This window comes from Hemibagrus wyckioides, linkage group LG05 (assembly GCF_019097595.1).
Source record: "Hemibagrus wyckioides isolate EC202008001 linkage group LG05, SWU_Hwy_1.0, whole genome shotgun sequence".
Taxonomy (NCBI): Eukaryota; Metazoa; Chordata; class Actinopteri; order Siluriformes; family Bagridae; genus Hemibagrus; species Hemibagrus wyckioides.
In genome coordinates this window covers 18,146,285-18,174,282 of record NC_080714.1, presented here as the reverse complement: position 1 = coordinate 18,174,282, position 27,998 = coordinate 18,146,285, and the positions used below count along the sequence as shown (strand labels likewise).

The 27,998-nt window shown below is 37.5% G+C and overlaps 1 protein-coding gene across 1 annotated transcript; it reads left to right on the top strand.

The window, feature by feature from the left end:
- The first annotated feature begins 13 nt into the window (after positions 1–13).
- itpr3 (inositol 1,4,5-trisphosphate receptor, type 3) lies at positions 14–27,962 on the top strand. Its single transcript, XM_058389810.1, has 58 exons — positions 14–463; positions 1,794–1,864; positions 3,164–3,285; positions 3,393–3,479; positions 4,674–4,832; positions 5,005–5,103; positions 5,420–5,503; positions 5,678–5,824; positions 6,072–6,167; positions 6,270–6,314; positions 7,248–7,387; positions 7,484–7,583; positions 7,703–7,863; positions 8,894–9,035; positions 9,415–9,576; positions 9,800–9,972; positions 10,457–10,576; positions 10,729–10,911; positions 11,097–11,348; positions 11,592–11,736; positions 11,867–12,011; positions 12,506–12,696; positions 12,769–12,889; positions 12,985–13,039; positions 13,149–13,314; positions 13,418–13,747; positions 13,846–13,926; positions 14,024–14,143; positions 14,306–14,428; positions 14,574–14,774; positions 15,934–16,185; positions 16,529–16,654; positions 16,804–16,929; positions 17,381–17,501; positions 17,695–17,876; positions 17,974–18,122; positions 18,296–18,404; positions 18,776–18,863; positions 19,394–19,569; positions 19,679–19,841; positions 20,229–20,413; positions 20,511–20,711; positions 20,869–20,979; positions 21,137–21,232; positions 21,336–21,437; positions 21,520–21,606; positions 21,714–21,824; positions 21,966–22,158; positions 22,348–22,467; positions 23,128–23,300; positions 24,233–24,397; positions 24,522–24,711; positions 25,456–25,527; positions 25,630–25,748; positions 25,869–26,034; positions 26,239–26,399; positions 26,559–26,720; positions 27,295–27,962. The coding sequence occupies exons 1-58, from the start codon at positions 372–374 to the stop codon at positions 27,403–27,405; spliced, it is 8,130 nt and encodes a 2,709-aa protein (XP_058245793.1). The 5' UTR covers positions 14–371; the 3' UTR covers positions 27,406–27,962.
- Positions 27,963–27,998: the final 36 nt, after the last annotated feature.

The window sequence follows — 27,998 nt, the reverse complement described above, 5'->3', positions numbered from 1 at the left end:
TGACTTGCACTTGCTTCCTGGTTGAGCTCCAGAAGGCGGAGTACTAACAGGTCAGAGTTTCTTTAAGCCATTCCTGTCTCTCCTGGCAGAACTTTTTTATCCTGGCGTGGATTCTACCTGTTTCACAAGATGTTTTTCATTTAAGTCAGTTTAGTTTTTGTGAGATGAAGCGAGGGGAATGGATTTGTACGCCTGTACGGGACAGCTCGCGCGGGATCCTACTGTATCAGGAAGAGTTTTAAGACCCAAGGAGTGTATCGAGTGATCACGAAAAAATTACCGCAGCACGGCCACAACTTATTAGTGTTTTTATTTATTTTTTATTTATTTATTTTTTTTAATGAGTGCATCGCTTTTCTAACACCAACACGATGTCGGATTCTATGTCAAGTTTCCTTCACATAGGGGACATTGTGTCTCTCTATGCAGAAGGTACAGTTAATGGCTTTATAAGCACTCTGGGGTAAGTGACTTCTGCGTTTCATTTAGTCTTTATTTAGTCTTCAAGATGTTGATTGTGAACTAGAGCTATCCCTAATCAGCTGTGTTTGATATAGTATCGCTGCTCAGATATGTCTGTCTTTCTTTCTTTCTTTCTTTCTTTCTTTCTAACTTAATCATCAGCCACTCTCCCCCTGCTCTTAGAAAATAAAGGTTCCTTACTGACTTTATGGATGGCTGAGGGCTTTTGTAGAGAATGGAATTGCTTAAGGGCTTTTAGAAGAATCATATAGGATGAATTCAGGCTACTGCTTTTAACAGCCTTTTGGATCAGTACAACCTTTGACCTGTTGGCTCTTTCGATGGTGTGGAAATGTCTTCCAGTCTACAGATTACCTGAAAGCAAGAAAACAAACAAGCAGCATGTAAGACGTTTTGCAGAAAGCAAACCTTCATTCAGGAGTTTCTAAACTGGATAAAACAAACAAAAAAAAAAAACAACAAAAAAAAATGATTTAGGGTTTTATTTGACATCTTTTTGGACAGTAGAGCCTGCCTCTTGTGATTAGTTTTAGATTAATGCTTTTTCTGTGTGCCTGTCAAAATCCTTGTTGTTGAAAAAAATAGTATGAAAGAGAATGCTGATTTCAGCACAGTTTTCTGGAACAGTAAACTGTAAACTGGAACAGTTTTCACTTTAATAAAGCTGAGAACACATTAGTACATGTTTTAAGAAAACTATTAATGATTGATCAATATTTCAAAAGTGGATAATGAAACTAAAAATGAAAAAATCACAGATGGGTTCTAAGCTACCTACTACGCAGAATCCTGCCCTAACCCTTCACCAAAAGATTCCACCGTCCTTCTTATGCCTTTAAAGCCCCCAAAAGTGACTTGAGGACTGAAAAGCACATAGTTGGCTACAATCCAGTACCTTTTCCCTTCTTTTTGTTGAGACCTCTCTGTTATTCTGTGCTCAAGGGGAAATGCCTTTGTTGATTTTGGACACAGCCTTGTTACCTGAGCAAATTAAAAATAGCTGAAAGAGAAAATAACTGATAATCAGCCATTTATTTCATAACAATCAAATCTTTTCTAGCAGTGACTAGCCTTTAAGCAGTCACTCAACATGAACATCATTACTTTTTGTAGATTCTAAGTCATGAACCTTTCTGATAGTTACATAAGGCAGACTGCACATTTTTTAGTTTCACTACATGCTTATATGGGTCATATATTATAGTGAAATGGTTTTAGAAATAGATATCAATAATCTCCCTACTCCTCTGGTTATTTAAATGGATGTTCTACAGGAACAGTCAGGTGATTCTTGTATTTTGCATGCACAGGTTGGTAGATGACCGCTGTGTTGTGGAACCAGCAGGTGGAGACCTGGATAACCCTCCCAAGAAATTTAGAGGTATTTTTGGATCTTCCATTCACTGTTGCTTTTTACTTATATTTTGTTGCTATTTTACAACTCTGTGAAACGTAATGCTCTCACATAGTTGTGGTTGTGTTCTCAGATAGTCTGCATTTCCTTTACTGCTAGTTCTGTAGTGCTAAATGGGTAAGCAATGCAGCGGTTTAAACCAAAAACGCCTGAACCTCTAACCACTGCCGCATCTCTTTACAGTATGTTTAAAAACACATGAATATGTGTGCTTTAGTGGGTCATACAGTAACAAGACCTTTACAGGAATAAAGAATTTGTGTCACGATACAGAGTGCTTGGGTCTGTGCATATTAATTATCCTATTTATTGCAAGTTAGTTTACACCCTTATCTATTTCTTGTACTTATTGGCTTCTTTATAAATAGTCTAGCATTGCCTGTTTAGTCGTATATGTGTAGTTACCATGCCAAACTCTTTGTGTGTGTGATATAGTCTAGTTGAATAGAACTGTTTTTTTTCCAAGTTATACTAAAGAACAGTGATATTATTTTTACTCAGCACAACAATGGTCTCATTAAAATGCCTTAAGAATTATTTTTATTGCTTTCATTTTCTTTTTCAAATAAGCAAATAAATACAATACTACATTATTAGGTAAATAAAAAAAGAGTGACTGAGAACACTGCATTTTATTGCATACAATTCACAGACACAAAATATCAGCTATAGTACCAGATTAACCTCATCATCCACAATTCCTAAATCTTCCATATATTCAATCTGTTCTTAGTTAAATTTAACATTAGGGCAATTTGACAATTGTTTTAAACCATGTGTCACCTGTGTTTCAGCTTATTTTAATAGTACAGATTCCTTGGATGCTGTCAAGGCTATCAAATAAACAGACTTATATCTCATCTAGATTGAAATATTGAATCAAATATAATTTCTGCATTACTCAAACATATCATAATCCCCAAATTAATAAGGAATATAAACTATACAGAGGGACTATAAACTTGTAATATTTTGTGTTTTGTTCTATTGGTCCTAGGTTTGACATTTCCTAATGTCATCTTTCAGTATTATTGTCACTGCCACTATATTATATGTTGATAATCTGGCAGATTATCTTCTATTGTTGATAAACCTCAGGACATATCTAATAAATATGAATATGTCTTATATGCGTGTGAGTTTGACATTTATATTAATAACCATAAACTAGGCCACTAGCCTACTTTCTGTACATATCTCTCATTGCCATGAAATTATTCTGCACTTATTTCTCCAACAAGTTCTGTAATAATTCCTTTTTGACAGACTGCTTGTTCAAGATTTATCCGATGAACCGCTATTCTGCCCAGAAGCAATACTGGAAAGCAAAGCAGGCCAAACATGAGAAAGACAAGATTGGCGACCTTGTACTTCTTCAAAAACTGCAGGTGAGACTAAGATATTCAGTATTATATTAAACCTGCATGATATTTTTAATGTCAACTCTGAATGCAACAGAGAATAAATGTTATATCCAAAAACGTTTTTCTTTCAGCATGCCTCCAATCTGGAACAGAAGCAGAATGAAGCAGAAAATAAAAAGGTCCATGGTGATGTAGTTAAATACGGCAGCGTTATTCAGGTAGGGGCAAATGTGTAATTTCTTAAAACTGTGACAATATCAGTAATACTGATAATATCAGTTCACAGAAATATGAATGTTATAATGTTTTTTTTTTTTCATAGCCATACACACTGGTTTTATGTCCATCACTGGGTGTTCGTTCTGCCACTTAACTAGTTTTCAGCAAGATTGCCGGAACTGTAATACCTGAAAGAAAACCACACTCGTGAAACCTGTTAAAGCACCATTTGTTAGCATGACATACTTACAATTCAGAACTTAGAAATGGTTACGTTATCAATTTTGCCTTTGTATCTGTAAACAAAAGATTCAGTTTCGAATGGCCAGTGCTTAAAAGACTTGGGTGCGAAGCACAGCATATGGTTTGTCAGCACTTGCAAATGGAAAAAAAAAGTGGAGAGTGAATGAGATAACATTTTCTGCCACATTGTGAAACACACAACTAAAGTCTTCAAACTTAAGAGGGCAATAAAATGGTGGGCCATTTCCTTAGTGTTAGTCAAGACAGTTACTGATATGAGCAGCTATGCGTACATTATAGGAAACAGGACTTTTTCCTGATACTGCCCAAGTGTCTTTAAAAAAAATTCCTACAAAGTTAAAAGAAAATTTGCCACTAGGGCTGTTGTAAAAATACCTATAAAAATGTATTTCACGTGCTTGCCACAGTTAGAAGTATAGAATTTAATAACACTACTTTTGCAAAAAGGTCTGTTGAGGAAAAAAGTATGGATATTTATTTACCATGGTAAGATGACACAGTTAAAGTTCTATATGAAGAATTTCCTGTAAAAACTTTTGTAATTCTTCATGTTTAAGTTAGTGATCTTTAAGGTATTGATTAACATTATTAGCTATAATTTAACAAGAGAATAAAAATTCCATAGACGGTCTGAAAAGCTTTTAAAAAATCAGAGTCAAATCAACAGTTTATCTGTTAGCTCAAATTCTCAAACTACAGAGACCACTGAAGGGGTCAGTAAATTCTCTTATTATGGAATCACACTACACCCGTATTAAGGACTCCAACCATGATTATTTTTTGTGATAGAAATGTCTACCCTATGTTTTTATGTGTCCCTGATATCAGTGATTTATGACTTAGATATGAGTTGATCAGTACCTGTAAGTTTTGTTCAGTGCTGTTCCACACTGCTTCTGTACTTTTGTCATATTGTGTGTTTTTATTAGCTATTGCACATGAAGAGCAATAAGTATCTGACAGTTAACAAGCGCTTGCCGGCTCTGCTTGAGAAAAACGCCATGAGGGTCAGTCTGGATAGTACGGGTAATGAAGGAGCCTGGCTGTTCATCCAGCCGTTCTGGAAGCTCAGAGCAAATGGAGACAATGTAATTTACACCCACACACACACACACACACCAACAAATAAATGCAAATACTACCTTGTAAAAATGATTGGGAAGTCTGAATCAATTTGTATATGCCTATATGCCTAGTTCTGAAGCTAGTAATAAAAGAAATCCTGCATTGTTATTAAGTGAGGGAAATTGAAATCCTCAGGTGGTGGTTGGTGATAAAGTCATTCTGAACTCAGTTAATGCTGGACAGCCTCTTCACGCCAGCAACTATGAGCTCCTTGACCACACTGGATGCAAAGAGGTGCGTCTGCTTGTTTTTATATGAATCCCTTTGGCAGTGATATTCAATGCATAATATTCTATAATTACTCAACATTATTGAGTAACTACAGTGAAACTGAAGTGAAGTATATATGGAGTGTAGTTACAAGAGTGAGGAATGTGTGTCTGGATTTGCTGATGGTGTCCTGGGAGATAATTAATGATTTTGAAGAAGCTGAAACTGATCACGTTTTGAATTCAAATGTAAAAATAAGAGAATGTTTTAAGGATTAAACAGAAAAATTGATGTCACCCAAATGTCTACATGCATTTAAGTGTGTGTCTGCCCCCTACAGATCAACTCTGTAAATGGCAACACTAGCTGGAAGATCAGCCTGTTTATGATGTTCAATGACCACAGAGATGAAGTTCTTAAAGGAGTAAGTTCAGTAATCAGATCCTTGATTGGAATGTTTGTAGAAAGAATATATATATATAATCTAAGCTTTTTGTTTTCACCTTTGTTTACACATATTTTTCCATGAGTTTACAGCCAGCAAGCGTGTATGTCAGTGCATAATGTAGAATCAGAGTTTTCCTTCTTTTCTGCTCAGGGTGATGTTGTCCGACTTTTCCATGCCGAGCAAGAGAAGTTTTTGACCTGTGATGCCTACAAGGGCAAGCTGCATGTCTTTTTGCGCACAACATTGCGTCAGTCGGCTACGTCAGCCACCAGTTCTAATGCATTATGGGAAGTGGAGGTATAGTAAAAGATTATACAAATAAGATGCACTAATTTAGTGAGTTGCTAATAATTGATGCAAACATAATAAGTACAGGTTTTAGCACAATTCTTCCAAATATGTACTTGGTTTGACACATGCATTAGATAATCTGGTGTAGAAGCTTGTTTTAACTTTCTTTCACAATTTAAATGCAAGTTTATTTTATGATTGTTATCGTTTGATGCTTTTTTCATGTCTGTGAATTCCTGGGCATTTTTGGTAGGTGGTTCATCATGACCCGTGTCGAGGAGGAGCAGGACACTGGAACAGTCTCTACCGTTTCAAACATCTGGCCACAGGCCAGTATCTTGCAGCAGAGGTAAAACACCTCATTTAAAATATATATAAATATATATAAATGAAATTTTATAAAAGTCAGTAGCTTTATCAATAGCTTCTTAAATTGTTTTCTTTTTTACAGGAAAACCCAGGATACAAAGGAGATGTCCCTGAAGTACAACCAGCGGTAGGCTCTGGTTATAATGCACTTACTATGCTTCATTTACATTTCTGGCGTTTATCAGTTATGCAGTTATCCAGAGCAACTTACAATTTATCTCATTTTATACAACTGAGCAATTGAGGTATAGATCAGAATTTTAGAGAAGGCTTTCCATCAGTTTGTGGAATGTGGCTCTGCTCATTTAGCTACATGAGCATTAGTTGAGTTGCTGTCAGGAGAGGGGGCCAGTTGGTGTTGGTTTTTTCTCTTCAACCTTGGCAATCTGTGTCTTTCTGGACCTTGCTTTCTGCACAGGGACACTGTCATGCTGGAACACATTTGAGCCCATTAGTTCCTGTTAAAGCACACAAATGCATTCTAGACAATCGTGTTTTTGTTTCTGAGACTATGTAAGGGTATGTGGTAGCTTAGTGGTTAAGGCATTGGATTACTTATCAGAAGATTGTGAATCAGAATCCCAGGTCCACCAAGCTGTCACTGCTCGACCCCTGAGCAAGGCCCTTAACCCTCAATTGATCAGTAGTATAAAATGACATCAAATGTGAGGTGCTCTGGATCACAGTGTCTGACAAACACTGCAAATGTGTTTGCAACAGTGTGGGACATACATACCTTCTTTTTGGCATATAGTGAATCACTAAAGTGAATTGATGGTTGACACTCTCATTTAAAGGGAATGAGAATAGTAGGTTTGAGTGGATATTATAGTAGTACTCCCAATCTATAATATAGGAATCCACTTAATATATAAATTCTAACTCATCCCCTTTTCCCATTGCACACCTTTTTGCTTCATTTAATGCCTAAACCAATGGGCATAAAAATAACAAGATTGGACCAATAACTAAATGATACCATGAAACTAGGACTTTTTTGCACTTGCGCCATGATCATAAAAATAGGGGCATGTGTCTGATTTTATTTGCACATTTTTAGGACACCAGTCGCAACAGCAAGAAGAGCCTGGGAGAATGGATTAAATATAAACTTGTTGCAGTGCCTCATGGAAATGACATTGCCTCTCTATTTGAACTGGACCCCACAACGTTGCAGAAGACTGACTCATATGTCCCAAGGTGTTTATTCTGTCACTGTCTGGACAAATAACAATCATGCATATAGTACCTAAGTCTTGGGTCATAAGTCTTTATTTTTTGTTCTCCTCCTAACAGAAACTCCTATGTACGTTTCCGACATCTTTGCACAAACACGTGGATCCAGAGCACAAATGTGCCCATTGACATTGATGAAGAGAGGCCCATTCGCCTGATGGTTAGAACATTTACAATTTCACTTCTCCTTCCATGTATACATTATAATTCTTAGAGTACATTTAAGTAAAGATATATCATGGCAACAGCGTGTTTATAGCTTTTTTTCTCTACTTATAGCTAGGAACTTGTGCCACTAAAGAGGACAAAGAGGCATTTGCCATCGTCTCTGTGCCCACCATGGAAATTCGAGATCTTGACTTTGCTAACGATGCCAGTGCCATGTTGAGCACAGTGGTGGAGAAACTGAATGCTGGGTATCTCTGTCCAAATGATAGGAGGTAAATACATGAGAGCTAAAATGCTAAAGCAAAAATCCTGAAAATGCTGAAACCTAACACAAAGCCAAGCTCACTGTTATAGTGTAATTGGAGACATGCAACTACAACTTCTAGATGATGCTTAAGTTACAGTGGATAGAAAACAAATAGACCCAATTATTTTCATTATTTTCACATGTAGTTGATCTATAAACTGTAATTAGCTAACAATGTCAAAGTTAAATTCTAACAATACAGATTACTTAAAAAAATTTAAAATGAACAATTGCAGTATATTCTTTTGACAAGTATACAATCTTGTAAACCAGTGATTTGGAAATTGGTCCGAATTTCATATTCTAATAGTGCATTGGCTGCAAGCATAAGTAATGGAGTGGTTTGTTAGGGACAAGGTGGATGTCTGGAGTGGCCAGCTGTGGTAAAAGCCCTGACCTAAATCCAGTAGAAGAATCTCAAGTATGACTTGGAGGTTTCAAAAGCCAAAACTACACCAGGTTATGCATGTTACCCCGGTTCCCTGTGAAGGGAACGGGATGCTGCATCATGGCTGATGCTATGGGAGTGCTTAGTGTCAGCCAAGACGCAGCGTCAAGTTACATTACATTTTCTCATGTACCAAAGTACACAAGGCCAAGAGCCAATAGTTTGTCGAGGCACCTTTGGTTACCAATCTTTTTGGGTAGCTCTTCATAAATTTGGCACACTTCAGCTTGGAGACTCCATACCCCAGCTCCACTCCTCTTTGCAGAATCTGGGAGAGTTTATTTGGTTTCCTTTCAAGGGAACTCGACTCTGTGGGAACTCTTAGCATCAGCCATGAAGCAGTGCCTCATTTTCTTCTCAGGGAACTGGCTTGCATACATAACCTGGTGTAGTTTTCAAATTCTCAAGGTTACAGAAGCAGTCACAAACAAAATGTATGTAAATAATATATTCATTTTCTATCCACTGTACACTGTTAAAATACACAGAAACATCAGCAAGCATTTTATATGTTACTGTCCTAAATGTCTGTTGTTTTATTCTGTAGATATGCCATTAAGTTGCTGGAAGACCTTGTGTTTTTTGTGGTGGACCAGTCGAACACCGGGCAGCCTGTGCTGGATGTGGTGATGCTCAAAGCCAACCGTGAGAGACAGAAACTAATGCGGGAGCAGCATATTATTAAACAGGTGATATATCTTTGATGGTTGCATCTTTTCACTGTAAATAATGTTTACTGAGAGTACTAAAAAGAATGTTGGCTGACCTTGTACAATTAATTTATAAATGTCCATAACTTGAACAGCACACATCCAAGCAACTGTGGATAAATCAGTGGCCTAGGTGACACACAGCTTGATAATCTAACTAATGTGCATTACTTGCTCCAAAACACCTGTAGAACAGGATAACGATATGTAGATTTATTTATCATAGTCAATTTATCTGTTGTCTTAAACAAATCAGAGATTTTTAAAAAATGTACAGACAATACTGTTAGTTATAGTCATATGCCTGCTGCTTATCATTAGGCCAGATATTGTAACTATTTCATTCATTTCCCTTTAGATATTTGGGATAATTAAGACTCCGTTTAAAGAAAGAGGAGAAGAACCCCCTTTGTTGAAATTGGAGGAACTAGCTGATCAGAAGAATACTCCATATCAGTACATGCTTCGGTTGTGCTACAGAATCCTTCGCCACTCCCAGGAGGAGTACCGTAAAAACCAGGTATAAACAGTAAACAAAAAACAGTACTTTCTGTTTGACGTTGTGTTAATGCCCTTGCTGTGATGATAAATCAATTGATACATGCAACTATACAGTATACACAATTTCTAACAAAATTGTAAGTGGTTAGAAGTGTAATTACATTTATCATAGCTTTTCCTGACATCGAGTGACACTGAATAAGCACAAGCCAAAACCTCTTTTTTTTTCTTCTTGTCATTAGGAGGACATAGCCAAGCAGTTTGGCTTAATGCAGTCTCAGATCGGCTATGACATTCTGGCTGAGGACACGATCACAGCCCTGCTGCATAATAACCGCAAGCTACTGGAGAAACACATCACTAAAACTGAGGTTGAGACCTTTGTCAACCTGGTGCGCAGAAACAGGGAGCCCAGGTTAGTGCTGCAAATCATCTTTCTTCATGGTTTTCAAGATGATGATAGTTTACTGGGTTAAAAAAGGTCATTTGCAACTTATCTGCAAGAAATTAAAATGAGATGTGGGTATACTGTGAGATTAAAGCAGGGGTGTCAAATTCATTAGGGTTAGTATAATTTAGTATAATCTGCGATTTCTTTAATCTATATTAATGTCTTGCTTGTAGATCTGTTGTATAAAAATATAACACTATCATTGTGCTGCTGTACTGTGGCTTTCATTACTGGCTGAATAATAGCCGTGCTGATATCCAGTACAACAACACTCTTGCTTGTGTAATATTGAATAAGTATCAATATGTAAGTATCAAAAGTTTGTAAAATGTGCTGTTGTCTCTAATAATAAAATTTCAGTGAACCGGAAGAATTTGCCATATTTTATGTAATGGCTCATGTTTGACTGTTCAGTGGAGTTCTTTCTAACAATGACATCTTGTTCCAGGTTTCTGGACTACTTGTCAGACCTGTGTGTATCAAATTATGTTGCCATCCCAGTGACACAGGAGCTGATCTGCAAGTGTGTGCTAGATCCCCAAAACCAGGATATTCTAATCAAAACAGAGTAAGTTCCTTGAATGGTCTTTGAAAAGTAATGAACGTGCCCTGGATAAAAATGGTTACTATTTTAACAAGTCATACAAATATAATTATAATCATTCTGTAGATTCTTCTTCAGTTTGATTAACACATACATTTATGTGTATATGTGTGCAGACGACGCCCTGCTAAGGCTAGCCATCACACGTCTGAATATATAGAGGACTATACAGAGGAAAATGAGGTATGGTTGGTCTGGACTGATAAATCCAGTGAGACTCATGCAAAAAGCGTTCGTCAGCTTGCACATGAGGCGAGACAAGGAAATACACATGATGAGAGTGTGCTGACATACTACAGGTATTACATTCCGAAAGAGAAACGGAGAAAATATGCTATAGAAATAATTTTCATGCTTTGTAATGGTAGTAGAAGTACTCTACCTATTTACAGTATTTAGTACATTGACTTCAAATTTAAGTACAGTTTTCCATTTTATTCCAAAGCTCACAATAACGTATGACCTGATTTATTTTCTTCTCTAGGTATCAGCTGAAGCTGTATGCTCAGATGTGTTCAGACCGTCAGTATCTGGCTATTGATGAGATCTCAAAGTATCTGGATGTGGATCTGATTTTCCTCTGCATGATGGACGAGACTCTTCCATATGACCTGCGTGCCTCTTTCTGTAGACTGATGCTGCATGCCCATGTAGACCGTGACCCCCAGGAGCTTGTGACTCCCGTGAAGTATGCGCGGCTCTGGACTGAGATCCCCACCTCCATCAGCATCAAGGAGTACGATCACATGCACATCATTTCCACATCATTTGTTGTGATTGGATTACTGACAAATAAGTGTTGCACTTTAATGTGGATGCCATCTGATTTTGCCCATTGCATATACTTTCTATTTATGTTTACATTTAGTAAGAGTGACTTATACATATAGTTTCATGCAGATGTACTAATAATGAGGACGTTGGCGCTAAATGAGGAAGTATTTGTTGACCCTAAATCTAAGTCACATTTTTTGTCTAGTTATGATTCTCATATGGACTACTCAAGAGACAACAAGAAGAACAAGTTTGCAAACACCATGGCTTTTATGGAGGAGTATCTCAACAACGTTCTTAATGATGTCTTGCCTTTTGCTGATGAAGAGAAAAATAAATTAACATATGAGGTACAACCCTGATGAAGTTCTATATCACTGTAACCCTTTAACGTTCTTCAGTGTTTCATTTTGTATACAGGTACTCTAAATGTATATATTGTCATTGTTTTTCATGTTATTATGTTGTGTTCGTTCTCAGGTGGTGAACCTAGCCAGACATCTGATCTACTTTGGCTTCTATAGCTTCTTTGAGCTGTTACGTCTGACACGCACACTTCTGGGTATCATTGACTGTATTCCCAACACTGCGGTAGCCGCTCCTACGTTCAGTGATGATGGCACCAGTAAGTACTAAACACTCTTGTAGTTTCAGATGCGAGTAAGTTTGGAAAGGTGATATTCTTAACTAACAGAATTAGTGAGAGAGTCAATGACATGTCTGTCTTAATGTTTTATTATTTTGTAACAAAGCATTTTGTGTTCAATTTTTATGCAGTTCTAGCAATTGACAGGCAGCTAATGTTATTTAGACACCAGTGATATTTTACTGCATTTTAGCTGTATCCCACTGTATTGCAGTTAAGGTCACAGAGCCATAGATATGTGTGTAATCTGGAGGATGCTTGCTGCTATGCTAGTGATGTGACTCAAATGTAAAGAGTTTCTCAAATCTTTTGTGAACTTAATTTACATTTAAGGGAAATGGCTGGAAAGACGTGTTATTAACATGTTAAATAAAAATGTTTTATTGATTTGTTGAGATGAGTGTTAAAGAGAAAAGATATACATGATTGTCTCTGTAACACTACTGATATCAGGCTATTCACATTCATCTCAGGTAAGAATATCCGCCGCTCCATCCATGGAATGGGCCAGATGATGTCCACCATGGTGCTGAGCAGAAAGCAGTCCATGATGCTTACTGGTGGCCGTAACATGATGGAAGGTCAGGCGGGCACTAAGGACAGTATTGACAACCAGGACGTCACAGTCATGGACACCAAACTGAGGATTCTGGAAATTTTACAGGTTTGAATTCACATCCACATTCGGTTAAAGGCAATATAATCAGCACCTCTAATTAATTCTGTTGATGTGCAGTTCATCCTGAATGTGCGACTGGACTACAGACTCTCCTTCATGCTCTCCGTCTTTAAGAAGGAGTTTGTGGAGCTGTATCCCATGGCAGATGCAGATGCAACCTCAGCGATGGAGAATGCAGGTAACTGATACTCAAAAAAACAACAGCTACTTGTATAATTAAGTGATTATGTATTTACTGGCATGTGATTTTGCATGGTTTTATTTTTCTAACAGCAACCATCAACCTGCAGTTCATAGGAGAACAGGCAGAGGCCATGTTTGGAGTTGGGTATGTTGCAAATAGTCTTCATTTTTTCCACATTAATGCTGAAGAGTTTTCATTATTCCAGGGGAATTATTTTTCTCTGATTGTCATGTTTGGTCTTGTTACCCATTAGGAAAGCGAACAGCATATTAGAAGTAGATGATGAGGGAGGACGGATGTTTCTGCGTGTACTGATTCATCTCATCATGCATGATTACCCTCCACTGGTCTCTGGGGCACTGCAGCTCCTCTTCAAACACTTTAGCCAGAGACAGGAAGTCCTACAAACCTTTAAACAAGTAAGCCACAATGACACACAATATTTTTAGACAGACACAAAGACATAATTTGTCTGACTGTCCACTTTGGTATACTAATTATTGTTTTATGTTTTTTCTTTAGGTCCAGCTCCTAATTTCTGAGCAGGATGTGGACAACTACAAGCTCATCAAAAGCGATTTGGACCGTTTGCGCACCATAGTAGAAAAGTCCGAGCTCTGGGTGGTCAAGAAAAGCGGCTCAGACAAGAAGAAAGACAAGAAGAAAGATAAAAAAGACAAGGATGATAAAAAAGACAAGGAGGAGAAACAAACCAAGGATGATAAAAAAGACAAGGATGATAAAAAAGTCAAGGAAGAGAAAAAGGATAAGGATGGAAAAATGGACAAGGAAGAGAAAAAAGACAAAGAGGGAAAGAAGGACAAGGAAGAGAAAAAGGATAAAAAAGATACGGTGGGTTTAGCATGGCTACTGGATTGCTAGATTCAACCCCATTAGAAATGACTCTAAGTAAAGTAAATTGTTTTTTGACATTGAAACATTTTTTCTAGGCCTCCGCTGAAACCGCTGACCCCGGCCCTTCCAAAGAAAAACTTGAGAAGAGCAATGAAAGCTATCAAAATGTCAAGGAGGTTTGTCGAGTTACTAATTGAGTAATTAACGTACATTGATAGTGAGGATAAATGCTATGTGTTGTAATAAAATAACAACAGTTTTTTTTATATCTAGATCCTAGAGCGCTTAAATAAGATGTGCAGCTCTGGGGTGTTTAAGAAGCAGCAAAGGCTTCTGAAAAACATGGGTGCACATAAAGTCATGTTGGACCTGCTGCAGGTCTCTTATGACCGGGTACGTAGTCGTGCTGTGTATATCAGTGTTTCAGTTTGCTACTTAGCTTTAATGTGTTAATTAAGTTATTGCACTAATGTACTTCTGTTATTTATGATGGAGAATTCTGTTCAAAACTCCTTTATTAAATGCCTTATGTGCCTCTGCTTTTTCTGTTGACAGAGTGACAAGAAAATGCAAGAGCTCATTAAGTTCACCCACCTTTTCCTGCAGAAGTTCTGCACTGGAAACCAAGAAAATCAAGTTCTCCTCCACAAACATCTTACCCTCTTTCTTACCCCTGGAGTAAGCTTAATCACAGGGTCTAATTTTCACTGTTTTATTTTTAGGGTCACACTATTTGCATGTTGGATGTGTATCATATAATTTAGTACATAGTTTATAAAAAAAGACTATGATTATGATGCTAAATTTCTGTGTTTTTTTCCAGGTTCTGGAAGCAGAGACAATGCAACATATCTTCAGTAATAACTACCAGCTTTGCACAGAGATCAGTGAGAATGTCCTCCAGCACTTCATGAAATGCCTGGCCACTCATGGGCGCCATGTGCAGTACCTAAACTTTCTGCACACCATCATCAAAGCTGAGGGGAAGTATGTGAAGAAATGCCAAGATATGATCATGACAGAGGTATGGGTTAACGACTGCGGTACACTATCAATGTTATTATTCATAATGGGAGGCTTTTTTTTGATAGACCCTCACTGTCCAGTTTTTTTTTCTCAAAATGTTGATGCTTCTGTATTTTATGTATTGTCAACTGCCAGTTTATTAGGTACACATTCCTTGTAATTACACTTATTATACATCCTATGATGTATGTCTACGATCTAAGGGCACGTTGTATGTGTAAAATTACTGAATGTAGCCCATCTGCTGCTATGCACAATTCACCAGCCTTCATCTCTCTTCTCTATTAATGGAAAGACACCATCATACGGTCATCACTGACATCTAATGTCAATAAATCGCTCCAAGAGTATCAGCTAAATGCGTTGTTGGTAAAGTAGTGTTGATAAGCTCTATAAGTTGGTATATCGATTTGCATTTTGAGACTGTAGGTCATTTTTCCATACTTGATTTCTGCTTCTTTTCTAGTTTCTGACCACAGAGTGCTGTTAGCTAGATATTGTTAGCTTCTGGATTATTTTCTTCTCAGCCATGACTTTCACGTTCAGAAACATTGTTTTATCAGATAGGGTCACACCAGCACAACACACACTCCAACATATCCTTATCTGTAGTGCTGAAAATGGTCCACTCTCCAGTTATTATCCTGATCCTGCAGTGGTCAGCATTTTCCACAGCAGCAGAAGAGTATACAATAATTGTTTGCCTTGAGGGTGACATATGGTGGGTTATCCTGGTAAAAGGGGCAATAAGTTTAGGTGGAAGGAAGTTGCACCTAATAAACCAGCAAATGAGTTTAATATTATTTACCATGTTTCGTTTGTTTAAGATTATTTCATTTGTGTAAGACATTCAGACATTGAGTAAATAATTATCTATGTAACCGCTTCAGTCAGAACAGAGACTGAGTACTTCATGAGACTACAAATTAAACTCATTTAAATGATTGTCACACCCCATAATAACTAATAAAACCTCAGTCTCTTAACACAGAGTTATATGGTCAAAACTGAACTTGCTTTGGCTTTGGACATAAACAGGAACTCAGAACGTTATCAAATCCTATTCCCTCAGTAATTTAGTTGAAATAGCTATTAATATAAATAAACACACTTAAACGATGTTCATCACTAATTGTATCTCCTGCTCTAAATTCCAGTTATCAAATGCAGGTGATGATGTTGTGGTCTTCTACAATGATAATGAGTCTTTTGCCAAAATGCTGGACCTCATGATTGAGTCAAGAGAAGGGGTGCAGGAGAACAGCCCACTCTGCTACCATATTTCTCTGGTGGAGCTGCTGGCTGCATGTGCTGAGGGCAAAAATGTCTACACTGAAATCAAATGCACCTCACTGCTGCCTTTGGAGGACATTGTTAGAGTCGTCACACATGAGGACTGCATCACAGAGGTAGCTTGGTTTCAGTAGGATATAACTCCTACAAATATTACTTTGTTTTAAAACTATAAGAGAGATACTTTTTTAAAAGTTGCTTTACAAATATATTACAAATATTAGATTAAATAAGGCTTTCTGTGAAAATCTTGCAGCCCATGGACAGCTTGAGGCTTCTCTCTTAGAATGTGTAATAGATAGCTGCTAGCTGACATATTTCAAGTTTTCCTTTCACCTGACTGTGGCAGCGGACAGTGTTAAGGCTGTTAGCTAATTAGTAGGACATTGACATACGATAATTAGTCAAGGATAGACCCTGCAATTGCTCATTGTTTACCACTGCTGTCTTGTGTCTTAGGTGAAAATTGCCTATGTAAATTTCGTCAACCACTGCTATGTGGATACAGAGGTGGAAATGAAGGAGATCTACACCAGCAACCACATATGGAACCTATTTGACAATTTTCTCATAGACATGGCTAGGGTAAGACTACAGTTAATCCTCTAATAATCCACATTAGCTGTTGTCAGTACTGATCAGTTTATCATTTCAGTTATATTTCAATGGAGGCTCATTTGTACAGCTATTTGAAGAATTTAGTTTAGAACTCAGATTACACCTGTTGTCTTTAGATGTGTATTAACCGTGAGAAGCGCCTGCAAGACCCAGTGCTGGAGAAGTATGTCATACTGGTTGTGCTGGATACTATAAATGCCTTCTTCAGCTCACCTTTCTCTGAAAATAGCACCTCTCTACAGGTGAGCCACTACATCAGACAGTGCTTTTTAACCTTATGATTTATACTTTTAATTTTTTTTTTTTACTTTATTTCATGTTTACATTGTGATTTGTATGACAGATGGTATGATGCTGTTACCCCAGATTTGATTATTTTCCAGTATCAGTATATCCTGCAAGTGTTTTATTCTTATACAACAATAACTTGCCAACAGTAACAACAGCATATTTATTAACAAATGACATCATACTTTGACATCATTAATTTATAGTTTACATTAAAATTTGTGGAACATCTGCCAAACAAGTTAGTTCCTGGTAGAGCATCTATGTCTAACTTTTGCCTCTTTTTTTACTCTTTAGTTGATGAATCCAAAAAATGCTGATTTCTGTTCAACTGTCTTGAACTGCTTTTAGTTTGTTTTTAGTTTATTTTGATTTCATTCCTTCACTGATCTGTGTATTTTCCAGTCTCATCATGATATGGTGATAAAGTTGCTGCAGTCTACAATGCGCCTGATGGACTGTTCCTGGCTTCAGGCCCAGCAAAAGACACTAGTGGACGGCTGCATTCGAACTCTATCTGTGACTGGTATAACAGAGCTATATGTTCTGTTACTCTTTTAGCAAAAAGGCTTAGCTACAGTTAATGCTCACTTTTCAATCATCTAATGATTTACTAGAAAAATATTTGCATTTATTAGGGTAAATCTTTGCATCTTGCACAGTTTAAATGGTGGACAAATCATGTTTTGTTGTTTGTTATCTCCTGACTCTCTCTGTAGCTAAGACCCGATCAATCTGTCTGCCGGTGGATTTAGAAGCTCTTGTAAATGTGATGCTGAACAACAATTCAGTGAATGCTCTGGCCCGTGCCAACCTCAACTACAAGAGTAGCACTCGATCTACGCGACCTACTGGCTCCAGCAACCCATGGGACTATAAAAACATCATTGAGAAGCTGCAGGTTTGTGTACAGAAGCTGTATGAAATTATAAAATAAAATTCTGTATAGAGTAGGATGTTTTACGAAAATGGTGGTGTCTGACTTTGTGCTCTTGTAGGATGTCATTAACACACTGGAGGATCGGTTAATGCCACTGGTTAATGCAGAGTTGTCTGTATTAGTGGACGTCCTACACCAGCCTGAGCTGCTCTTTCCAGAGGGCTCTGATGCTCGTAACCGTTGTGAATCTGGAGGCTTCATTTCCAAGTAAGACATCTCTACATCAGTACGCTATATGCTTGTTCAGTGACAAAAATTGACTGACCTTGAATTGAATAAAAGCCCTGTTTTTTGCCAGTGTTACAGTATTGGTGGATAATTTGCCTAAAGTGCTTCAGTAAATTTGTAACTTTAATTTACTTACCCTGTCTATCCTTCAGACTAATTCAGCACACCAAAGCCCTGATGAGCTCTGATGAGAACCTCTGCATCAAGGTGCTTAAGACACTACAGGAGATGCTCATTCGCAACATGGACTTTGATGAGAAGGTTGGCTGTTTCATTGTAACATACATTCCCAAAAGCTTTTGAACCTGGCTGTTTTTTTGTGACATATAATTAAACTATTGTCAGTCAACAACATTCCTATGAACAGATGTTTGCTTAAATGTCTAAATCTTTGAATCTAAAGGAATGATCTATTCTCAGATTCCAAAAGGACTCTAAATTAGTGTTTTATTAAAGACAAGAAACTTACTTGTTTGGTAACCATTTACTGTGAGTCTGTGATAGTGTAAGCTTTTTTGTCCTGCCATTTATACGTACAAAGTTACTTTCAACTTTACATACAAATTTTGTGTCTTTCAGACTTTTCTGTCCACTGTTTATTCACTAATGAGTGTGAATGTTTCTTTTTGAAGGGGATATCCTTGAGAAAGGTGTTGCTGCAAAATTACCTCTTTAACAAAAAGACCATGAAAGCTGATCTTGTTGAACATGGAGCTGGAGGTTTGTTGCATTAAAATATTGTAATTATGACTTATGCATACTGTAGTAGAGAAAGAGGTCATGTCTGGAAATGGTTACATGCTGGATTTATAGCTCTAATGGATTTATACTGTTTTATGACTCCTGTAATCTGAATTGCTGCTATGATGGCTGTGTACCACTATCCACCATAAAGTCAGAAAATAGTACCAGCTCTGAAATGTTCTTTAATGTAATTTGAAGAAACACCACAGAAAAAATGTTTGATGACTGGACAGTCTCCTGCTGTAGTTGGTGTACTAGCATCCGTGCAAAATGAAGCTCAAAAACATAACAGTTTTGGCGCAATCCATGGAAAGTAAAGCTAAGAGGCCTTGAAAAGCCCATACTGTCAAAGAGAAAATGAGAATTATTAAGAGATTAAAATTGGCCAAGCATAGTTATGTTGGTATAGAGACATCTGGAAAGTTATTTGTGGGCATCTGGATGGGCTTGAAACTATTATATTTTTGTATGTCTAGTTGAGTAAGCTGTGTGTGTGCTTACACTAGGTGCAGAGGCAGAGAGAGACTGGGCTGCTGTGGCTGCAATACAGTGTCGTCTGGATAGAGAAGGTGGCACTAAACTGTTTACAGACATCATTACAAGCTCCAAAAATGAGAAAATCTTCCAGGAGAGCATCCAGCTAGCCATCTGTCTGTTAGAGGGAGGCAACACTGAAATACAGGTGCTCATGTCCACAAAGCCACTAGCCATGTGATTGTAGTTTGTTTTTAGTTTCAGTGACACTAATAATAATGAAACCTTTTTTAAGCATTTTATTGTTTTTACTCTAGAACTCCTTTTACAAACTAATGATGGGGGACAACAAGTCTGAGAAGTTCTTTAAAGTCTTCTATGATCGTATGAAAACTGCACAGTTGGATGTCAAAGCCACCACCTCAGTCAATGTGGGTGAAATGAGCCACAAAGCCAAAGATGAAAAAGATCTGGAACCAGGTGAAAAAGCACAGAAACTATGTTTTATTGAGAGGTCTCAACTGAAGAACATGATTTTCAAAACCACAGATTTTATATACGTTGCATGAGAAATAAATTTGCATTTTTAGTCTGATTGACCCTTCGTAATCAGTATACAATGCAGTTGAGACCAAGGCTATACCTCACACCATAGTGTTGAATATTTTGTCTCCCCCATTATAATAATATAATTAATATTATAATATTTGTTTCACACAGGCTGATTTTTTGAATTTTTAACAAACACCTAAGATGAATGTAAAAGGCCATGGATATCTATCTGTTTATTACCACAGGTGAAATGTGCTGTAGGAAGTACGAAAGTAAAATGAAAGGCTTTGCTTAACTGTCTGTCTCCTGCTACAGGAGCCCATGCAGCATATCCAGCAGGAGAAGCAGCCCAATATGGCCAGAATGCCACTGCCCTGGCTCCAGCTAACCAGGCTAAGCAGCAGGAGGTGGACACTGAGATGGGCCCCTCTGTCTTGATCATGAAGCCTATTCTACGCTTTCTTCAACTGCTCTGTGAAAATCACAACCAAGACTTACAGGTCAGCCACTGCTTCATCTGTTTTAATAGATTGTTATTTAACATTTTGCCTACGGGTTTTTGGCAGAATATAACTAATCCCACTAATATTGCCCCAGAATTTCCTTCGCTGTCAGAACAACAAGACAAATTATAACCTGGTCTGTGAGACACTTCAGTTCTTGGACATCATGTGTGGGAGCACTACAGGGGGCCTGGGCCTACTGGGTCTCTACATCAATGAGAACAATGTAGAGCTGATCACACAGACATTGGAGACACTCACAGAGTATTGCCAGGGACCATGTCAGGAGAACCAGGTCAGATAATTAACCATTGAATGTCTGACTATATAAAGACATGACTGACTACATAGCTTATGTTATGTCAGTTTCTTTAGCATGATAGTTTTTTGAATGAATAAACACAAATGTCCAGTCCATGCTGATTTTTTTTCTCTGTTTTATCTATTTGAAGACATGCATCGTAACTCATGAGTGCAACGGAATTGACATAATCACTGCCTTGATTTTGAATGACATTAGCCCTCTATGCCGCTACCAGATGGAGTTGGTGCTCCAGCTTAAGGTATTAACTCGCTAGAATAAGACAAAAAAAGCTTCTCATTATGTATATGTATGAATTTCTCTTAAGACAAAAATTAAATAGGGTCTCCCCATTTTAAATGCATTTTAATAAGGATGATTATATGGTTAGTATATTTTTATAATGTGTTTCATGGCAGGACAACGCCTCCAAACTATTACTTGCTCTAATGGAGAGCCGGCATGACAGTGAGAATGCAGAGAGGATTCTGATTAACCTTCGACCCGCGGAACTGGTCAGTCCACTACTTGGATCTGTACCAAAGAGTATTAACAAAGAGTAAGTTCTGCAACTTCAAATATACAATAAAATGATGATATGTCTTTACTGGCCAACAGGTTGAAGTGATAAAGAAGGCTTATCTGCAGGAGACTGATTGTGAGGATACAGAGGTGTCACCCAGGGAAGTCGGTCACAACATTTACATCCTGGCACTACAGGTACACTATTGACCAATTATGTACCTTAAGTTTCTTGAATATTCTTCAGATTGTTGACCCTCAATATTGTCATTCTGTATAGTTGGCACGACACAATAAGACTCTCCTTAATCTGTTGAAACCACCAAAAAAGACAAAAGAAGAGCTTGAGGAGGGCATCTCATCTATGGTAAGGTTTTTAATGACAGGCAGCTTTTTAGCTATTAATCATTATAAGTATTGCAGGTTTTTCTCAGTCAAATGGTGTTCATGACTATATTCATGCTTTTTCTGCAGCTTAGTCTGAACAACAGAGGATTCTCACAAATGCTGAAGTCCTCAGCTCCAGCACAGGTTAATCAGGAAGAGCCACTGGAGTTTTATGCCAAACACACTGCACAGATCGAGGTTAGCTTTTTGAATCATGCCTCTTTCTGTTAACACTACACATTTCCACAAGGTTCTGTGAACTCCATATAGCATTATTCACTTGTTTACAGTGTAACCTAACAGTTGGGTTAAATGAATGTAACTATTGCATTACATCAGATAGTTCGTGAGGATCGCAGCATGGAGCAAATTGTGTACCCTGTTCACCCCATCTGTGAGTACCTGACAGAAGAGTCGAAGGTCCGCGTCTTCACCACCACAGAGCTTGATGAGCAGGGCAGCAAGGTCACACACTTTTTTGAGCAGACCTCCTTCCTGCATAATGAGATGGAGTGGCAGAAGAAGCTACGCAGTATGTGCTCTTTCTTGTTTCCTTTGAGCGGTTCTGAATTCTGGCAAATAACCACAAGAGCAAAATAATTGTGTTTGGACAAAATTTAATTTTTACTGCTTTTATTTACTGTTTAATTTTTCCTGAATATCATGTTGTAAAGAGTGAGTTGGGTAAAATCAGTGTCTCACTGGTCTTCGTCTTTCCAAGGTATGCCAGTGCTGTTCTGGTTCTCTGGGCGCATGTCAGTATGGGGCAGCATCTCATTCAACCTGGCTGTCTTCATCAACCTCATCATTGCCTTATTCTACCCATTTGAAGATGGCCAAAGTACAACAGCACTATCTCTACTATATATTACATGTTTATATAATACATTGCCAGTTTAATATGTAGTCCTACCTTGTACCTAGACTTGCTGCATATTTTATCAGGTATCATCTATCAGACATGTGCATTTTGTAAATTTTGCAAGGTGAATGGATAAAGTCCTTGGTCATGTGGAAACTTTGAGGTGCTGGAATTCATGACCATAGCCTTCTGATTGGTAGCTCAGCGCTTCAACCACTGAGCCCTTTGCATCCTTATAGATATACAATTAGAGATCTATTTTCTGTCTATTAGTGAAAATGGGCCACAATGGTCAACATATTATTTGGATCATTCTCAGTATGGCATTGAGATTGTCATGGTAGAATTTGAGTGGTGCTGCTACAAGTGTATTAGGTGAAGCAGTGTTGCTGGGATTTATAGACACCTCAATATCACAGCTACACTGTGAATTAATAACACACCAAACAAATAATCTGGTCCTACATGCCTCTCTTTCAGTTGAGGATATTGTTGGATATCATCATACAATTGTACACCTGCAAAGTGCAGCTACAACCATAGGTTTAAAAAATGTCAATACAAAGTGGGTGCAAGGTAGGTGTAACTATAAAAGATGGAATATCTGTATCTTAATGCTTGGCTCCCGACTCATTTCAGCTTCCATTGATTCTTCAATATTGTACATGTTGTTCTGGATCTTTTCTGGCCTGTCTGCTTTGGGTCTGTTGTCTCATCGCTATGGACCACAGCTTGTCTCTGTGGCTGCCATCCTGCGCAGCATCTACCACTTTGACATTGGCCCTACTCTCTTCCTGCTTGGAATGATCAACGTAAGTCAGAAACATCAGTGTGGTGTATGACCAAATCAACACAGTTAAAATATTCATTTGAAGGATTTTGTCTGTTGTGCAGTACCAAAATGAATATCCATTATAGTTACTGCAGCAATATAAATTTTTAATGATCAATATTAATCAATATAATCAATGTTCTTTTTTAACACTACTTTTTCATGTCAATGTCATAATCTATGAAATCGAGTCAAGCCTGTAGTTTTATCATCGCTTACTTTTAGTGCTTTGGAATGAACAGACTATGAGGATAAAATGATTGTTAAAGGGAATAAACATAATGCTTTTAATGGGATGTTTGCATATGATGATGCACTGTATGGCCAAAAGTTTCTGGCAACCTTATCATCACACTCATATGTGCTTGTTGAAAGTCCGAAACCAAGCACATTAATATAGAGTATTCAGCGTCCCTTCAACAGACTCCACAATAAGGCTTTCCATTAGTTTTGGAATATTGTTATGGGGATTGTGAGAATTCAGTTACATAAGTAACATCAGTGATGTTAGGTTATTCAGGTAAGAAGGAATGGCCTTCATTTGCCATTTACATTTACATTTGCCATCCCAAAGGTGTTCAGTGCTTGACCTCAGTCCTTGAGGTCAGGGTTTTGCAAGGGGGACTCGAGTTCTTCCAAACCAACCTTGGCAAACCAAGGTTGGTGCTAAGGAGCATTGCCATGCTGGAACAGGCTAGGCTATTTACTTCCAGTAAAGGGAAATCTTAAGGCCACAGTATTAAAAGACAGGCAATTATATGCTTCTAATTTTTTTTGCACCAGTTTGAGGAAGACCTATATATGGATATGATGGTCAGGTGGCCATGTGCTTATGGCTCTATATTGTAATTGATTTCTGTTAACCTTTTACTTTGTTTTCTGTCTGTATCCATTTCTGTTGCTCTTACACAGCTCATCAATAAGATTGTGTACGTTGTGAGCTTTGTGGGTAATAATGGTACATTTATCATGGGTTACAAAGCCATGGTGATGGATGTAGAGTTTCTGTACCATCTGGGCTACGTGTTCACCTGCACACTAGGACTTTTTGTCCATGAGCTCTTCTACAGCCTTATGGTAAATATCTCATTTAATTTCTGACAGCGGTTGATCAAATATTCTGGCCTCTATTCTGACCTTGCATACTTAGAGTAAAATGATTTGAAAATCTATGTACTTTACACACTTTAAACCTTTACAGTTATTTGACCTGATCTACCGTGAGGAAACCCTTTTCAATGTCATCAAGAGTGTGACGCGTAATGGACGCTCCATTCTCCTGACTGCAGTGTTGGCCATCATTCTGGTCTACCTCTTCTCCATTGTGGGATTTCTTTGCCTCAGAGATGACTTCATCATGGAGGTGGATCGTTTACCTTCTGCTGATGCAGGCATGTTTGGTTTTGAAATAATCTTGAGGAAATAGTGAAAGTTGTAAATAAACACAAGAAGATCTTGCATGTCACTGATTATTAGCAGATCTTAAAAAACCCTGAAAATTCTGCTTGAATAAGTATTTAACTTTTTCAAACTAATACTTGATAGAACCACTTTTTTCTTGTTCAAGAATTTTTTACAAGCCATTCAACCATACAGTCCTTAATTATACAGATTGCTTTAAATGGTTGTTTTGTGCAGTCAATGCATACTGTAAAATGAAGTGAAAAAGTTACAAAAGTGGCATTATTGTGGCTTCTCTAAACTGTCTGTCTTGTTTCAGCACTGATTTGTGGATTGGTGGGTTTGTGTGTGTGTGTGTGTGTTGGGGGGGCTTATCTAGGTAGTGCTACAGTGATGTGATGTGGCTTCCATTTCCTCACTGTTGATCCAAAAAAGTGCTTACTGGGATGTCCAGCCTCTTAGATAGAATTCTGTACTCTATTCTTAAATTATGAAATTTTGTTAGCATACCCTTAATTTTATCTCATATAATATAGCATCTGGCTTTTTGTGTATTGGAGGAAGTGTGTATTGTCTTTCCCCCTCCCAGAATAGTAGCTATTTTGCAAAAAATTAAGAAATAAAGCAGATTTTGACCAAATTTTAGGGGGAATGCATTTTCCTAAATTGTAATAGTTGCATACATAAGGGATTGATAAACAACTGATAAAGGTGACAAATTGTGCTTAATTCAGATTCTGGGGGGAGCTGCGGTGCAGATGGAGTGGATTGCAATGAAGAAACTGGACTTATAGCAACATCAGATGGTTAGTCATTTTCTAACTGTACTAAACATTTGTACTAATGTAAGTTTGAAGAATCTGAACCAAAGGTTCCATCAACTCCACTCTCTGATCATTATCTTGCAGAAGAAGATAACACAGAGCGAGCGTGTGACACACTATTTATATGTATAACCACTGTGCTGAATCATGGCCTACGGAATGGTGGAGGTGTAGGAGATGTCCTACGCAAACCCTCAAAAGATGTGAGATAACAAATGCTTGCTCTTACATACATAAATGTATCACTAGTAGGAAAATATTTCAGAAGAATTCTTTTGATATTAGCATGCGCAAACTAAAGATTTCTTACATTCCTTGTATAGGAGCCGCTGTTCCCTGCACGTGTGATATACGATCTTCTCTTCTACTTTATTGTCATCATCATTGTACTGAACTTGATCTTTGGTGTGATTATTGACACCTTTGCTGACCTGCGTAGTGAGAAGCAGAAGAAAGAGGAGATCTTGAAGACCACCTGCTTCATCTGCGGTAAGAGCTTAATAAGGAGAGACTGGTAGTTCCGCCATCTACTGTGTGTTACGTCTGGGCAACACAGAACCATTTATCTTGTGTGAGATCTGTAATCTAATGTAAAGCTTCTTATAAATCCTCTTCACTGGAACTTTAAAACAGCTTTAATGCTTTAGCTTTAGAAATTTGTGACACTTGTGGTTTCTTCTTTTCTGCCGAAAGGTCTTGAGAGGGACAAGTTTGACAATAAGACAGTGTCTTTTGAGGAGCACATCAAATTAGAGCACAACATCTGGAACTACCTTTACTTCATTGTACTTGTGCGGGAGAAGAACAAAACTGATTACACTGGCCCAGAGAGCTATGTGGCCCATATGATAAAGGTAAATTATTCTTATAATGTTTCTTGAACAAATTCAAATGACCATTATGCTTTGATATTTAGGTAATTCATGCATGCTACACAGGTTTCATTAAAGGTGAAAAAATGACACTAGTTGTTTTTGAATACAAGATTAAGTACAATGTCCTTTTGTCTGTAGAACAAGAACCTAGATTGGTTCCCACGCATGCAGGCCATGTCTCTGGTTGTGACTGAAGGAGAAGGGGAGCAGAATGAGATGAGGATCCTACAGGACAAACTCTCGAACACCATGAAAGTGGTCACACACCTCAGTGGCCAGTTAACGGAGCTCAAAGAACAGGTGAGGCAAATGATTGCTCACAACTGACGCAACACTAAAAATATTCACCCCGAATACAGAAAAAGGCATTAAATGTTCTCCGCACAGTGTATTTAGCTGCTCTGTAATGAGATGAGTGAGAATTGGAGACAAAAATGTGGAGGAAACAAATGCTTTTTATTGGATTTGCTTACTGATATTGTGTTGCATACGCACTCATAATGTATACAGCATGAAGCACTTTGTTTGCATGGATGATAATGGATGTTTTCAAAGTGTACTTTTAAGATTGAGAGAGGAACTAAAGTGAAATTTTAGGTTATTTTTTTCAGCATGCTTTTATTTAATGAAGATTAATTAATTCCCATTTTTCCAATAATGAGCCCATCTTAGGAAATATATCTTATGTATTACATTTTATTTTCTGCTTTTTTCCCTATTATTATGTAGCTGTTATCTATAATAATATTAGTATTTACAGTTGAATTCAATTGTATTTGTAATTATTATTGCAAAATAATTAAGTGAGTAGATCATGCTCTGTGAAATACCTCAGTCAGTTTTTGCTGTTAACGCTAGTGTGCTTTTTGTGCAGATGACAGAGCAAAGGAAAAGGAGGCAGAGGATGGGCTTTGTGGATGTCCAGACCGGCTCCAATAACGCAATGGTGCCCCCTAGTGCTGCAGGAGGAAACATCAAGGCTTAATGTGCACTGTTAATTCTACCAGCTCATCATAGTTGGGGATTTTACTGACTTGATAAGGTTTTTGAATGTATGCATTAATGCAGTCAGATTTCATTAACTACTTGTGTAAAATGCGACAGAATGTTACAGTTATGACTGGGTTTTATGGTTTTATGGTAAAAGAATATAGCATTTTCATATGTTTTGTTTGGTCATATTTTAATGTAATGAAATATTTGTAATATATTTTGGTATAATTTTATTAATTAACTTATACATTTGTGCCAGCTTGTGAAAAGTGCCTAAGGCTGCAATGGTCATGTGATAATTTTTCTTGATGCACCTGTTTAACATGAATTAGAGTTATCAAAAAGGGTAATGGGACAGAATGTACATAGCTATTTAATAATGTATTTAAGATTAGACTATGTTTTCTCATTTTTTTCTTAAATTTCTACATACATTTTTAAAAACAAACAAACAAACAAACAAAAAAAGCAAAATTATTTACATGTAGTTCATTTTTATATGGGAAGTGGGAGCAATGTATAAAAAAGAAGAATTTAATAAAACCAAGTGCCACATGTGTGCCTTTTCTGAAGCTTTTTCAACTG

Bases quoted from the DNA above. Each gene is read 5' to 3' on its own strand.
- itpr3 (XM_058389810.1), top strand. From the start codon at position 372: ATGTCGGATTCTATGTCAAGTTTCCTTCACATAGGGGACATTGTGTCT. The intron at 16,186-16,528 runs GTAGCTTGGTTT...CTTGTGTCTTAG, and splicing joins ATGAGGACTGCATCACAGAG to GTGAAAATTGCCTATGTAAA. The intron at 20,980-21,136 runs GTATTAACTCGC...GTTTCATGGCAG, and splicing joins AGTTGGTGCTCCAGCTTAAG to GACAACGCCTCCAAACTATT.